This window comes from Amblyraja radiata, chromosome 15, assembly GCF_010909765.2.
Source record: "Amblyraja radiata isolate CabotCenter1 chromosome 15, sAmbRad1.1.pri, whole genome shotgun sequence".
NCBI classification, from domain to species: domain Eukaryota; kingdom Metazoa; phylum Chordata; class Chondrichthyes; order Rajiformes; family Rajidae; genus Amblyraja; species Amblyraja radiata.
Window position 1 is genome coordinate 16,780,718 of NC_045970.1, and position 15,614 is coordinate 16,796,331.

The 15,614-nt window shown below is 41.6% G+C and overlaps 1 protein-coding gene across 2 annotated transcripts in view; it reads right to left on the reverse strand.

Annotated features, from left to right (window-relative positions):
• mgmt (O-6-methylguanine-DNA methyltransferase) overlaps positions 1 to 15,614 on the reverse strand; it is a 339,916-nt gene that overhangs the window by 290,679 nt on the left and 33,623 nt on the right. For both annotated transcript variants that reach the window (XM_033033682.1, XM_033033683.1), the window contains exon 2: positions 878 to 925. In XM_033033682.1, the coding sequence (XP_032889573.1) occupies positions 878 to 910 (33 nt within the window). In that variant the 5' untranslated portion in view covers positions 911 to 925. The remainder of the gene's footprint in view (positions 1 to 877; positions 926 to 15,614) is intronic.

Below are 15,614 nucleotides of genomic sequence, written 5' to 3' on the forward strand. Positions count from 1 at the left end.
GGAACAATTTACTCCCCTCCCCATTAATATCATACAATTCATAATCTACAAGGTGTTTACATCTCGCACACTATCTCATGGAAAGGTCACAATAAAAAATGATGTTGGGCTAAAATACCAGTAAAAGAAAAATAGATTCATCAAATGCTAAAATAGAATGATGGATGATTCAATGATTCAAGCAGTAAGAATTAACACACCTTAGAAATAAAGCGTGCAAATGGCTCTACAACTTCATGCAAGGGCCTCATAATGTTGATTTCACTCAGTAAATGCCATTTCATCCTGTGGTCTCGCTCACTCTCCATTCTCTATGCATTAATGGAAAAGACAGTGACCTGATTCTGTTTAAATGATTTTGATACATGAGTGCATCAAGGTATTTCTCCTCTGCTGCTATATATAAGCAGAAAAGAAACCATTCTCTCTTGCTCATCGGTATCCCAGTGCAGCTTAGGCTAGCTAATATCTAAAAAGTACAGTACCTGAGTGACTTGATTTCTGCTTGATCATGGAAGAAGGTGTAATTCTACTGTGAACTCTAATTATTTGTGTTGTTTTATATTTTTTCTATACGGGGTGGGGATGGGCGAGAAGCAGTAAAACTCAACATATGGAAGAATAGTGCTTCATCTTATTAATCTCTATTCAACAGAAGATAGATTTGTGATGGGGAAAGGTCCACTGATGCCTGTTACCAGCCATGACAGCGCTACAGAGATTTACAATGCAGCATCAATCTTGTCAACTAGATACCAAACAGTGACTGCTGGACACTGGGGAAAAGCACAATACTGCTATATTTGTGAACTCATTTGTAATGTTGTTGCTTTTTTGATTCATACTTGTATGTCAGGATATTTTCATTGGAACTCACTTTTTGATGAAGTCTCGCTGCCATGTTAACCATGTGAAGCAGTCTCCTCTGTAAAAGTAGAATGCAGAAGGCTGTTAGTAACAGATAAGAGATGCAGTATGCACCTTTATAAGCACCTGAGAACCAGTCTGTCAGTTTTACTATTTATTTCACATATGATAGTGATTTGGAATGTGATTGCACAAATTGGACATTATGACTCTTAATGTTTAAGTATGAACTTCATGAACAGAAAAGAGAACATTACCAGCAAACAGGAATCCATGGGTATCAGAGGGCAACCATTGTATGCAATGTACTGAAAGCAACAGATGATTACTACTTTGATTTTCAGAAAAAGCTTATTGGGAACACCCAAAAAAACCCTGCGTACATACTGACAAACATCAAAGGCTTATAGCACTGGGGAAGGATTGCCCTTTTCTCAATTGCAATGGAATCAACCTTCAGCCTAGTCTAATACTATTGAATGCAAAAGAATCAATAAAATAATTATTTACACAATTCTAAAAAATCCCACTTTTTAATATCAGTCAATTTCATATATTTTTAAAAGAATTCTATAAAATGATTTTGAAGCAAAATGTTAAAGTCTTTAATAAACATGGTACTAAATACACTTAAAGTAAACAAAACAAGAATGGTCTGTAATTGTTGCATTAGGACTAATATTGTCAATATAATGTAACGATTTTTTAATCACCTTTCCAACAACTTTTATATGCCAAGAAAAACTATTGCTCCGGAAATTCCTTTCAGTCAAATATTGCTTTATTTTTGTAACGAATGAAACCAAAAGCAAAGGGCTACTTTTCCTTCCAGATAATGACTTTATCATAAAAATGATGCACGATGTTTGCTTAACAAATAAAAAAATAGCAGTAAAGTGAGAAGACAGGATTAGCGTTTCAGCAACGAGTTGTTTTAAGCTGTCAGAAGCTCTTGCCTATGTACTGTGGCATTTGCCTTGTAATTTCAAATAAACACTTATCATGTTACTGATTCAAGGTATTGTAAACCATATCTTTGTGTGAAATTGTATTAAAAACTGTACATTAAATTTTTGTAAATTGAAAAATTGGAAACCACTGAGTCAATCTGTTTTAATTGGGTTCCTATGGCATTGCCATACAACTACATTTTTCAATATACGGTCCCAAAGGTCCCATGCACACTTGTAAAATATAGTTCAAATAGCCTGAATTGTTTTTACATTGCAACATTCACAGGCTACTCCATATAACGGCTTAACTATTAGCGGCAGGAGATGTTACCATACCAAATCATAATCTTTAACTGATCTATGTCACATTCATTCACAAGGGAAATATCACACAAGATGCATACTGTAAATGTCTATTTAAAACTGCCTTCAAATTCTATGATTTTCCTATCCCAATACAGTTAGCCTTAGCTTTGTCTAAGAATCATTCCTGCGAGAGAAAGGAAATCAACCCCTAATACTTTCCAAGCCATTTCGCTTCTCATATCGATTTCAAGGATAAACAGAATCAATCATTAATAATTACATTAAGAGCTGACCTGCAGGTTAATCATATTCCCTGTGCCTCTTACTATGGAATTAACAACAGACCTCCTAGGCTATGTTACCAATTGCTGAGAAACAATTTTTGATAATTGTCAGAAATTGATGCTCACAATTTGATTTAAAAGCAGCAAGTTTAAAGGATTCACAGTTATCATAGCACATAATGTAACCTTAGAAACACCTAATTTAAGACTGTTTTTCACAAATTTGAGGAATTCTATAATTAATGCATGTTACTCATTAGATAAATACAGATCGATAATCTCAATTGAGTATAGAATGTACCAATTACAAAAAGGCTAACATTTATTTTTGAATAATCTGATCCAGTATCTAACAGTACAGCCGTGTTAATTCCCTTTAATTTCCAGTTACCATTCTTGGTTTGACTTCTAACATTTTTTTTTTGCTATAAATACTGAAAAATTCCTGTAGAAATATAAACCTACAAGTTTAATCTAAAGATGATATGTTCTTTACTTGCAGGCTAAATGAACATCAATGCACCAAAGTTAAATACAAATGAAATTCAGATACAAAATAAGTGTATTTTCTTTTCAGATCAGTCATATTTCTTTCCTTCCAACTTTTCCTTCCACAGATTACATTTTCTAAAATAATAAAATTGGTTTAATTTTTTGTCACAAGAAATATATTATTTACAATCTTTGTCATACTAACTGTGTTTCTTACTACCACATTCCAATAGCAAAGCCTTTAGTACTTACAAGGGAGAGCAATTACTGTAAACATGGTAATATTTGTCAATCTGCATCAATTCTGTTTGAGTGCCTTTCCATTTATCATCTCAACAGAGCATTAAAGATTTTATAAGCATCTATCATGCCGCATTAGAAATATGAACTCCTTATTGAATATTTATTTGATTACATGTCTCAATGTTGAAATTTTTGATCTTAACACATGACATGAAGTTGCATTCCAATTATCAAAAATGCCAAATGATGAGTACCACCAAAAGCAATTCAAAATAATGTGATGTCTTTCTAAACACAACTCTTAACATAATGTGTTATGTAATTAAAATGTACTCTAAACTAGCAACAAATCAAATATATCTCCACTTGAGATCAAATAAACCAAAAATTCAAAAAATGCATGTGTGACTTTTTCAGTATTGTCATGTTTATCTTTCTAATTTTAAATATTTATGCCTGAAATCTTAATCAGGCATTATGATTCAGAAATCCCATTGGCCTTTATCTAAAAGGATATTAGGTCAACCTGCAATGGAAATAGTTGGTGTTATCTCTAATTCTTTGGAGCCATTTTTTTAAAATATTGATAAAATGTTAAAGCTTTGGATGAAATGCTAAATATAGAAGTTCAATGCATTTCAAGAAACATACAAGTTCAACTAAAATGGGAAGGCATTACTGCACAAGAATAGCAGACACATTCACGCTTGGAGACCATGCCTCCGATCACCAACAAAACAGAGTAAATTCTGTTTCTCAGCTAAGGCAAAATAAAATGGAGAATGCATTTACAGCAAAAGAAAGTAGAACGGGAAACTAGATTCACTTTCAGTTTTTAGTCACTTCACTTAGTTAGATGAAGTGAACAAAATACTCCAATATATTCACGTTAATTCAATAAAAGAGAAAATATAGACAGCTTAATAATAATCTTCCATCAAAATGCTACCATCAGATTGCTTCCATGATTTTTGTTTATTTTCACCAGCAGATTTTGTAGTTTTAGTTTTTTAATAATGTCTGTATCCTTTAAACAATGAACAAAAGGAACCTATTGCAGGGCTGCCAACTCTCACGCATTGAGCGTGAGAATCACGCATTTCGCCAAATTCTCACGCTCTCACGCTGATCACAAATTTCTCTGTCGTGAGAAATTCTGTGATCAACGAAAATTTCAAAATTCTTATCAACTGCTTGGGCCGCAGGTGTTGGGAGAGCCAGAGCTGAAGGAGGGATGGAAGCAGAGTTAGTTAGAGGGAAGTAAGAGGGAGTTAGATGTGACCCTTGTGGCTAAAGGGATCAGGGGGTATTGAGAGAAGGCAGGTACAGGATACCGAGTTGGATGATCAGCCATGATCATATTGAATGGCGATGCAGGCTCGAAGGGCCGAATGGCCTACTCCTGCACCTATTTTCTATGTTTCTAGAAGCAGCGGCGGGGGATAGATGCGGACAGGGATGTGAGTGTTTGCCGGGCTGGCGAGTTCATTGCAAGAGTACGGGCCATCGGAGGCGTCGGAAGCGTTGCGCCGCTGCCGTGAAAGTGTCTGTGCCGAATTTGCCCAGGTGACCGGCATGGATCAGGCTGCAGCTCGGTGCATCCTGGAGGCTGCTGGAAGCAAGCACCAAGCACTGGGTAGAAATGGTGGAAGATAGTGGCCTTCAAATGGGGGTGGTTGGAGAAAGCATCCTGCTTGCCTGCTAGATTTTCACTTACTGTAACTGCAGGAATAATGTTCCCGATGTTGGGGGAGTTCAGAACCAGGGGTCAGTTTATAGATAAAGGGTAGACCAGTTAGGACTGAGATGAGGACAAACTTTCTTCACGTAGAGAGTTGTGAATCTGTGGAATTCTCTGCCATAGTAGGCAATGGAGGTCAATTCATTGGATGTTTTAAAGAGAGAGTTACATTTAGCTCTTGGGGCTAGCAAAATCAAGGGATATGGGGAAAAAAACAGGAAAGAGGTACCGATTTTAGATGAACAGCCATGATCATATTGAATGGCAGTACTGGCTCGAAGGGCCAAATGGCCTATTCCTGCACCTATTTCCTATGTTTCTATGCTTGAATACTTGGCATTAAAACTCGACCACTTGATTTTGAAGCATTCATGCATGGTGGAGGTATAATGTAGTCATAGTGATACAGCGTGTAAACAGGCTCTTCAGCGCAACTTGCCCACACCCGCCAACATGTCCCAGCTACACTACCTGCTATTGGTCCATATCCGGAATTTCCAGGGGGATGGGATAAATGTAATATTAAAATGACATGCAAGGTGTCAGGCTGTCTGCCACAACATACAGCCATGATAACCCATTATTTCCTTCAGTTAAATATTGGGAAGGTAGCACTATTGTCATTTTCCACTCAACTATTATGTTTGTTTACCTCACTGACTATTTCTAACCCCCCCCCCCCCCCCCCCCAAATTCCTTTGACAGGTTGAATAGAAATGTCCCCAATATCGTTGTTTTATTAATTGAACACGTAGATGAACATCCTCAAGGAGTGTAATCAGATGGAAACTGATTCAGATGCAATGTTTAAGAGCTTGTTCAAAGAAGGGGCATATTTTAAAGGAGCGCCAGAGATACTTGCAGGGGAATGTGTGAGGTGGTTATTATTTGTCTTTAGTTTTAGCTTGAACCAGGACATCTGAAGATTCAAAGGAGCAAGGCCATGTGTGCATCCAGAATCAAAGTCTGGAATAGTACTAGGTGTGCAGTCAAAGCTGGGACAATGGGAGTGTTAAGCACTGGGAACCTAAGCAGGTTAGCAGCTATGATCAGGGTAGAATAGGGGGCCAGGTATAAGGATGGACTCGGGTTTAAGAATGAGAGAAGGTATACAACTGGAGCCAGGGTCAGGAGTAGTACCAGGTGTGCAGTGAGACCCAGGTTGGTCAACATGGGACATTATAATCTGAATTCCATACATGAATATACTAAGATCATTCATGTGCTGCACCTGTTGATCAGAACCCGGCTCTACTGTGGAATGTAATTAGGAATGTAATTTAACCAAACCTTATTCATAGCTAATCCAAATTAAAGCATAAATATTGCATTCAAGCGTAGGTTAAAAGACTCACTACAGTATGCACCAGATTGCACAATTTCAAGCTGAAAAATGCAAAAGCTCCGTACCAATGGAAGGGGGGACACCGCCCTCCCACAATCTCCCCCCCCCCCCAGAAACTAGGGTCTTATCCTGACTATAGGGGCTGTCTGTATGGAGTTTGTACATTCTCCCTGTGACCACGTGGGTTTTCCCCAGGTGGTTCAGTTTCCTCCCACATTCGGGGCGATCAAGCTCCTGTATCGGGGGGGAGTCTCAGTTCCCCCGCGCCGGGCGATTGGACCTCGAGTCGGGGCTGGTCGTAATCTTTTGCTTCGTTTTGGAGCTTCCTGACATCAGTCTCTACCCGAGACTGCGATCTCCTCGATCGTGAAATCCGCAGGCCACGGTTGGAGCGTCGATCCCAGGCAAGAGATCGGCTCTGATGGTAAGTCCACATCTCCGCGTTGGGGCTCAAAATCAGTCCCAATGAAGGCCTCCAGCTCCATGATGTTAGGCCGCAGAGTGACCAGAGATACGATCCGGAAAACAATCACATCTCCGATAAGGTAAGAGACTGAATAGAAGTTTCCCCTGACCACCCCGCCCGCATAAATCAAACCAGAGAACATTAACATAAACTTGTAAAACACATTATAAATAACAAAAAAAAGACGAAAAGACGGACAGACTGTTGGCGAGGCTGCCATCGTCCGACGCCCCCATATAGATGGAATGGGATGGTGAGAAGGAGGGGGGGGGGGGGGGGGGGGAGGGCAGAAAAAGTGATCTGTGCATCTGAATAGGAGGGAAAATGGGGATTCTTGATTAGTACGGGTGTCAGAGGTTATGGGAGGAGGCAGGAAAATGGTGTTGAGAGGGAAAGATAAATCAGCCATGACTGAATTGCGGAGTAGACTTGATGGGCAGAATTGTCTAATTCTGCTCCTATAAAAAGAAAGGGGGGGGGGGGGATTTTTTTTGTTAGTGATCTAAAATTGGACAAAATTAGATAGTTTTCTCTGAAGCGGAGGGAACACCTAATAGACGTATGTACAATTTTGAGAGGGATAACATAGGGTAAAGTCAGAACTTTTTCCAGGGTGGAAATGTCAAAGTACAGTAGGATATAGTTTTATGGTGAGTGAGGCAAAGTTTAAAGGAGATGTGCAGGGACATTTTTTTTAATGCATAAGAGGTGGTGGGTGCCTGGAATTTGCTGCCATGGTTGGGTGTTGGAGGCAGGTATCATTGTAGCATTTAACAGGCTTAAACCCCTGTCCCACTGTTAGAGTTCATTCCAAGAGCTCTCCCAAGTTTGCCCTGATTCGAACTCAGAGATTTACGGTAATGGCCACTCGTCGGTACTCGGGGCTCTCATGGACATTTTTCAACATGTTGAAAAATCTTCACGAGTCTTCCCGTGCTTACCTGCCGTAAGCGAGTCTTCCCGAATACCTGCCGTTAGAGTTATGAGCCGCTAAGATACGTCCCCGAGCTCCGACGTATCCGCTACGTTCATTCTCCGTGCTTCCCACGAGTTTGATTTTTTTTAAAACTCGGGAGAGCTCTTGGAATTAACTCGTACCGTGGGACAGGGCTATTAGATTCACATTGTGGACCATGGAACTTGTTCCAGTGCTGCACCTTTCTACATTTTATATTCTATCAGGATCTCCCTGCCTAGAGTCTGTGGGCTCTTGAAGTACCAAGCCATGGCCATCTTTCCAGCATTTTGGTTGGAAACTTCAAAGCAAAGTTGTATGAAAGCAAAACAATGACTAAACAAACTAATTTAGATTTTTGTTCACCGTTGTACATTATTTCTTTGCCTTACAATTTGCTATCTGCTCTACCAGGTTAGCTGGGAGGTGTTTGATCTATGAAATTATTGCTATGTGCCCCCTTAACACATTTTGTGATAGGCACAATGAAGCAGCGTGCTGCTCTTCCACTATTACTTCATCCTCGCACTACTATTTCAGTTTACAGATACAGTATGGAAACAGGCCTTTCAGCCCACCAGGTCTGCACCGACCAATCATCACCCTTACACCAGTTCAATCCGACAAAAGCTTTTCACTATACCTCGGTACACGAGGCACTAAACTGAACTGAACACTGGGGGCAATTTACAGAAGCCAATTAACCTACAAACCAGCCCATCTTTGGAGAGTGGGTGGAAACCAGAGTACCTGGAGAAAACCCCTATGGACATATGTACAACGTTTAAACTCTGTACAGATAGCACCCATAGTCAGATTCAAACCGTGTCTCTGGCGCTGTAGGGCAGCAACTCGACAGCTGTGTCACTGTGACGCCCAAATTGTGCTACTGATTTTTGTTCCTCCTCCTCCCCCTCATGTATTGCTGGTTGAGCTGGCATAATCTCATAGGAATCGCTGAGGAATTCCTCCAAGGATGCACTACTACAGAGGTGTGGATATGATACACCTGAGGAAAATGGACCAGCACATGTACAGATTAACATGCATTTATGCAATGTGTTGATGACGAGGGATGATAAGAGATGGTGATTATGACAGAGATTTACTGCTGACTCGACTCTGGCCTTTTATGGGCCTATTAGCCCCGTTTAACCATGAGATTAAAGGTCCCCTCCTCCAGATTTATAAAACAGCAAGTACACAATAGTTGCCAACCTTTCATCTGGATAACCTTCTCTGGAAATACTGAGGCAAGATTTTTATTTTATTTTATAGAGTCATAGAGTCAGAGAGTGATACAGTGTGGAAACAGACCCTTCGGCCCAACTTGCCCACACCGGCCAACCAGCTACACTGGTCCCACCTGTCCGTGTTTGGTCCATATCCCTCCAAACCTGTCCTATCCATGCAGTCCAATAGCAATATTAACCATATAACCATATAACAATTACAGCACGGAAACAGGCCATCTCGACCCTTCTAGTCCGTGCCGAACACATAATCTCCCCTAGTCCCATATACCTGCGCTCAGACCATAACCCTCCATTCCTTTCCCATCCATATAACTATCCAATTTATTTTTAAATGATAAAAACGAACCTGCCTCCACCACCTTCACTGGAAGCTCATTCCACACAGCTACCACTCTCTGAGTAAAGAAGTTCCCCCTCATGTTACCCCTAAACTTCAGTCCCTTAATTCTCAAGTCATGTCCCCTTGTTTGAATCTTCCCTACTCTCAGTGGGAAAAGCTTTTCCACGTCAACTCTGTCTATCCCTCTCATCATTTTAAAAACCTCTATCAAGTCCCCCCTTAACCTTCTGCGCTCCAAAGAATAAAGCCCTAACTTGTTCAACCTTTCTCTGTAACTTAGTTGCTGAAACCCAGGCAACATTCTAGTAAATCTCCTCTGTACTCTCTCTATTTTGTTGATATCCTTCCTATAATTAGGCGACCAAAATTGTACACCATACTCCAGAATTGGCCTCACCAATGCCTTGTACAATTTTAACATTACATCCCAACTTCTATACTCAATGCTCTGATTTATAAAGGCCAGCACACCAAAAGCTTTCTTTACCACCCTATCTACATGAGATTCCACTTTCAGGGAACTGTGCAGTTATTCCCAGATCCCTCTGTTCACCTACATTCTTCAATTCCCTACCATTTACCATGTACGTCCTATTTTGATTTGTCCTGCCAACATGTAGCACCTCACACTTATCAGCATTAAACTCCATCTGCCATCTTTCAGCCCACTCTTCCAACTGGCATAAATCTCTCTGTAGACTTTGAAACTCTACTTCATTACCCGCAACCCCACCTATCTTAGTATCATCTGCATACTTACTAATCCAATTTACCACACCATCGTCCAGATCATTGATGTACATGACAAACAACAGTGGACCCAACACAGATCCCTGTGGCACCCCACTCGTCACTGGCCTCCAACCTGACAAACAACCATCCACCATTACTCTCTGGCATCTCCCATTCAGCCACTGTTGAATCCATCTTGCTACTCCACCATTAATACCCAACCATTGAACCTTCTTAACCAACCTTCCATGAGGAACCTTGTCAAAGGCCTTACTGAAGTCCATATACACAACATCCACTGCTTTACCCTCATCAATTTCCCGAGTAACATCTTCAAAAAATTCAAGATTAGTTAAACATGACCTTCCAGGCACAAATCCATGTTGACTGTTCCTAATCAGACCCTGTTTATCCAGATGCTTATATATATTATCTCTAAGTATTCTTTCCATTAATTTGCCCACCACTGACTGTCAAACTAACAGGTCTATAATTGCTAGGTTTACTCTTAGACCCCTTTTTAAACAATGGAACAACATGCGCAGTACGCCAATCCTCCGGCACTATTCCCGTTTCTAATGACATTTGAAATATTTCTGCCATAGCCCCTGCTATTTCTACACTAACTTCCCTCAATGTCCTAGGGAATATCCTGTCCGGACCTGGAGACTTATCCACTTTTATATTTCTCAAAAGTGTCAGTACTTCCTCTTCTTTGATCCTCATAGTTTCCATAGCTACTCTACTTGTTTCCCTTACCTCACATAATTCAATATCCTTCTCCTTGGTGAATACCGAAGAAAAGAAACTGTTCAATATCTCCCCCATCTCTTTTGGCTCTGCAGATAGTTGGCCACTCTGACTCTCTAATGGACCAATTTTATCCCTCGTTATCCTTTTGCTATTAATATAGCGGTAGAAACCCTTCGGATTTACTTTTACCTTACTTGCCAAAGCAACCTCATATCTTCTTTTAGCTTTTCTAATTTCTTTCTTAAGATTCTTTTTACATTCTTTATACTCCTCAAGCACCTCATTTACTCCATGCTGCCTATAACTATTGTAGATCTCCCTCTTTTTCCGAACCAGTGTCCAATTTCCCTTGAAAACCATGGCTCTTTACAATTTTTACGATTTCCTTTCAACCGAACAGGGACATAAAGATTCTGTACTCTTAAAATTTCACCTTTAAATGTACTCCATTTCTCTTCCACATCTTTCCCATAAAACAAACTGTCCCAATTTACTCCTTTTAAATCCTTTCGCATCTCCTCAAAGTTAGCCTTTCTCCAATCAAAAATCTCAACCCTAGGTCCAGTTTTGTCCCTCTCCATAATTATATTGAAACTAATGGTATTGTGATCACTGGACCCGAACTGTTCCCCAACGCATACCTCTGCCACCTGACCCATCTCATTTCCTAACAGGAGGTCCAGCACCGCCCCTTCTCTAGTAGGTACTTCTATGTATTGTTGCAAAAAACTATCCTGCACACATTTTACAAACTCCAACCCATCCAGCCCATTTACAGAATGTGTTTCCCAGTCTATGTGTGGAAAATTGAAATCTCCTACAATCACTACCTTGTGCTTACTACTAATATCTGCAATCTCCTTACATATTTGCACTTCCAGTTCTCGCTCCCCATTTGGCGGTCTATAATACACCCCTATAAGTGTTGCTACCCCTTTCCCATTTCTCAGTTCCACCCAAATAGCCTCCCTAGACGAGCCCTCTAATCTATCCTGCCAAAGCACTGCTGTAATATCTTCCCTGATAAGCAATGCAACACCTCCACCTCTTGCCCCTCCAATTCTATCACACCTGAAGCAACGAAATCCTGGAATATTTAGTTTCCAATCACAGCCCTCCTGCAACCATGTTTCACTGATCGCCACAACATCATACTTCCAGGTGTCAATCCAGGCTCTAAGTTCATCCACTTTTCTTACAATGCTCCTACAATTCTTAATTTAATGGTTGCCTGTATGGACAGGTAAATCCGGATACCTCAGAATGAGGGTGGGTTGTACAAGGATATGTGGCATGTCCAAGGATAGCATCTAGAGGCAGTATCCTTAAGGAGGAGTTTTCACTGCTGATACTCACGCTTTTATGTTCCTTGCGAGGCCCTGGCCTTTTCCCCACATTGTTCCATATTCTTCAGAACATCAATCCTGGATGTCAGGATTTCCACCACCACTTGGCAAGCTGTCTCACACATCCCTTCCTCACCCCCGCTAGTGCATAGCATCTCCCTACTGGCACCGCTTTAGTTGATAGAACACGTCTCCACCTTTAAAATAGTGAACTTGATCATTTTTCTCTGCTCCCTTTCCTTGCATATAGACTTAGACAGTGCGGTGATTGCTCGGTACCAAAATGTAGCAGCTGCTGAAAATGCAGTGAGTGGATATGGCGACCCGTGCGGCCAAGAATCGTTGCAATGACAAAACCCACCTGCATGCTTGCACTTATTGATCAGCACGGGTGTCAGGGGTTATGGGGAAAAGGCAGGAGAATGGGTTTAAGAAGGCAAGATGGATCAGTTATGAATGGATGGCGGAGAAGACTTGATGGGCTGAATGGCCTAATTCTTCTCCTATCACTTAACTTATGAACCTATTGCCATCATAATCCATGGTCCATTTGGTGAAGGGACAATAAACTACAGATTTTGTAATACTCCACACAGGGACCTGCGCAATTATGAGGCACTTGTACTTACTGCTGCACGGAAATGTGTGGATTTTAAACAAGATAGTTGCTCAATCTTTCTCTTGGCTAGTATTTCAAAATGCTGTTAAATTCGCTAACATCAAAAATTCAATCAAAAAACGTACGTACCGCCAATTTGAGCCAGTGATGTAAGTACACAAGGAGCTACTGCATGTATATTCAATGAGTCTTTCTGAAACTTAAGGGTCTGTCCCACTTAGGCAATTTTTTCGGCAACTGCCGGCGACTCACAGTCGTAGCATGTCGCCGCAAAAGCAGCGACTGGACCCCCCCCCCACCCTCACTGTCTACGACAAGCTACGACAACCTACCACCTAGTCGATGCCAAGCTACCGATAACCGGTGACCCATTAGGACGTCCACCAACGACCACACAGGCGACAACCTGCAACAACCAAAGTCAACCTACGTTCTCCGGCGACAAGCTATGACAAGCAATGACCCTGTCGGCGACAACTGAAGACAACTCAGTCGCCGGTACCTGTCGCCGGTTGACGTAGGTAGTCGCCAATGGAATTCACCAAAGTCAGCACCCGGCGACAACCCACATCATCCTGGCGACAACCCACAACAGGAGAAGTCAAGCTATGTCAAGCCCACAGTCACCGAAAAGTTTTGAACATTTCAAAATCCAGCGGCGACCAGAAAAACGTTACGACTCTTTAGGCGACTTGAGGAGACAACTCACGACCATACAGGCGTCACCCTGCGACCATGTGGCAATAGCCTAGTCGACCGTAGTCGCCGAAAAAATTACCTAAGTGCGACAGGGGCATTAGAATTTAGGTATGTGCATACATTCACTTTATTATATGGATAGAATGGAAGGATGCATCTTAAAAAGGAGATGATGAGAAATTTATTTAGTCAGAGGGGGTAAGTCTGTGGAATTCATTGCCACAGACAGCTGTGGTGGACATGTCCTTGGGTATTTTTAAGGCAGACATAGATTCTTGATTAGTACGGGTGTCAGGGGTTATGGTGAGAAGGCAGGAGAATGGGGTTATATATACAATACAATATACAATATTTATTACATGTCATTTGAACCTCAGTGAGGCTCAAACAAAACTCAGTTTCCACAGCCATACAAACAAAGACAATTCCTACAAGACATACACACAATTCAATTTACACAAACATCCATCACAGTGAATCTCCTCCTCACTGTGATGGAAGGCAAAGTCTTTTCTCTCCCCTGCACCATTTCTCTCTCGATGTCGAAGCCCCAGGCGGGCGATGGTAAGTCCCACGGCCATTTAAGGCCGCGCAGGTTGAGAGGGAAAGATAGATCAACCATGATTGAATGGCGGAGTAGACTTGAATAGCCTAATTCGGTTCCTATAGCGTTCCTATATGTTCCTAGAACATACTGCTTTAAATATCTTCACCATTCACAACTTTCAATCTTATTTTCCTCTCCAAATAAAATATACTTTAAAAAACCATTATGAATGGCCTCTACGTGGAACCTGAATCATGTGTGCATTGTGTTTCTCTTTCGCCAATTAATCTGAAAAATAATTAGACCAGCACTTATTCTAGAGCCTTTTAAGTGGAATGCTGCATTCAATATCACATCAGGCAAACAAAAAGCAAAATAAAGAAAGGGAAGGAGAAGTGATTGAAAGAATAACAAAAGAGATAAAGAAGTAGTAAAATGGATCAGTTGGAAAGTAAATGGGAGATCTAGGAATCTAGGTACTTGGTGAGGGGTTTGATGGGGAAGCAACAGGCAGAATCAATGTTTCTCCAATAAAAGTTTCTCCAGCATTTTTGTGTAATGATCTACATCGGTGAGACCAAGCGGAGGCTTGGCGATCGTTTCGCCGAACACCTCCGCTCGGTCCGCAATAACTAACCTGACCTCCCGGTGGCTCAGCACTTCAACTCCCCCTCCCATTCCGCATCCGACCTCTCTGTCCTGGGTCTCCTCCATGGCCAGAGCGAGCAACACCAGAAAGTGGAGGCACAGCTCCTCATATTCCGCTTGGGGAGTCTGCATCCTGCGGGCATGAACATTGAATTCTCCCAATTTTGTTAGCCCTTGCTGTCTCCTCCCCTTCCTCAGCCCTCGGGCTGTCTCCTCCCATCCCTCAGCTCTCGGGCTCATCCTCCTCCTTTCCTCCTTTCTTCTCCCCCCCCCCCCCCCCCAACCCAACCCCCATCACTGAAGAAGGGTTTTGGCCCGAAACGTTGCCTATTTCCTTTGCTCCATAGATGCTGCTGCACCTGCTGAGTTTCTCCAGCATTTTTGTGTAGGCAGAATCAATGGTTCTGCTGGGGCAGTCCTGCTTGTGTTTTTTGGAAACGAGATGGAAATGAGCAGTTACTAATGTGTTGTTGAGGACCCGTAAGGTTGGAGGCTGTGGAGGGGAGATCGCTGGAGGTGATGAGATCAGTGACGGTCTTGGAGACGGTGGCGTGATGTTCGTCGCTGGGGTCATGTTCAAGGGGCAGGTCTGAAGAAGGGCACAAACAGAAAAGTTGCATTCCATTCTGTCCCCAGATGCTGCCCGACCCAATTAGTTCAACCAGCACTCTGTGTTTGGATACAAATATGAAGGACCCGTATGCAGGTTTATTGCACATTTTACCCTCCACGTGCAAAGGGCAGAAATTAAACATGCAATGATAACAGAATATGATTAATGGTGATATTGTTTTTAGCAGAAATATATTTCAACTTCTAATCTAGATCTATAATAGAATCCAATATATGAACTAATTCTTGAACCAACCTACACAAACCTAATTCTACATCGGCAACTAAATACTATGGTTCTGTCTGAAGAAACGTCGCCCATTCCTTCTCTCCAGAGATGCTGCCTGTTCCTCTGTTACCCCAGAATTTTGTGTCTATCTTCGGTTGAACCAGCATCTGCAGTTCCTTCC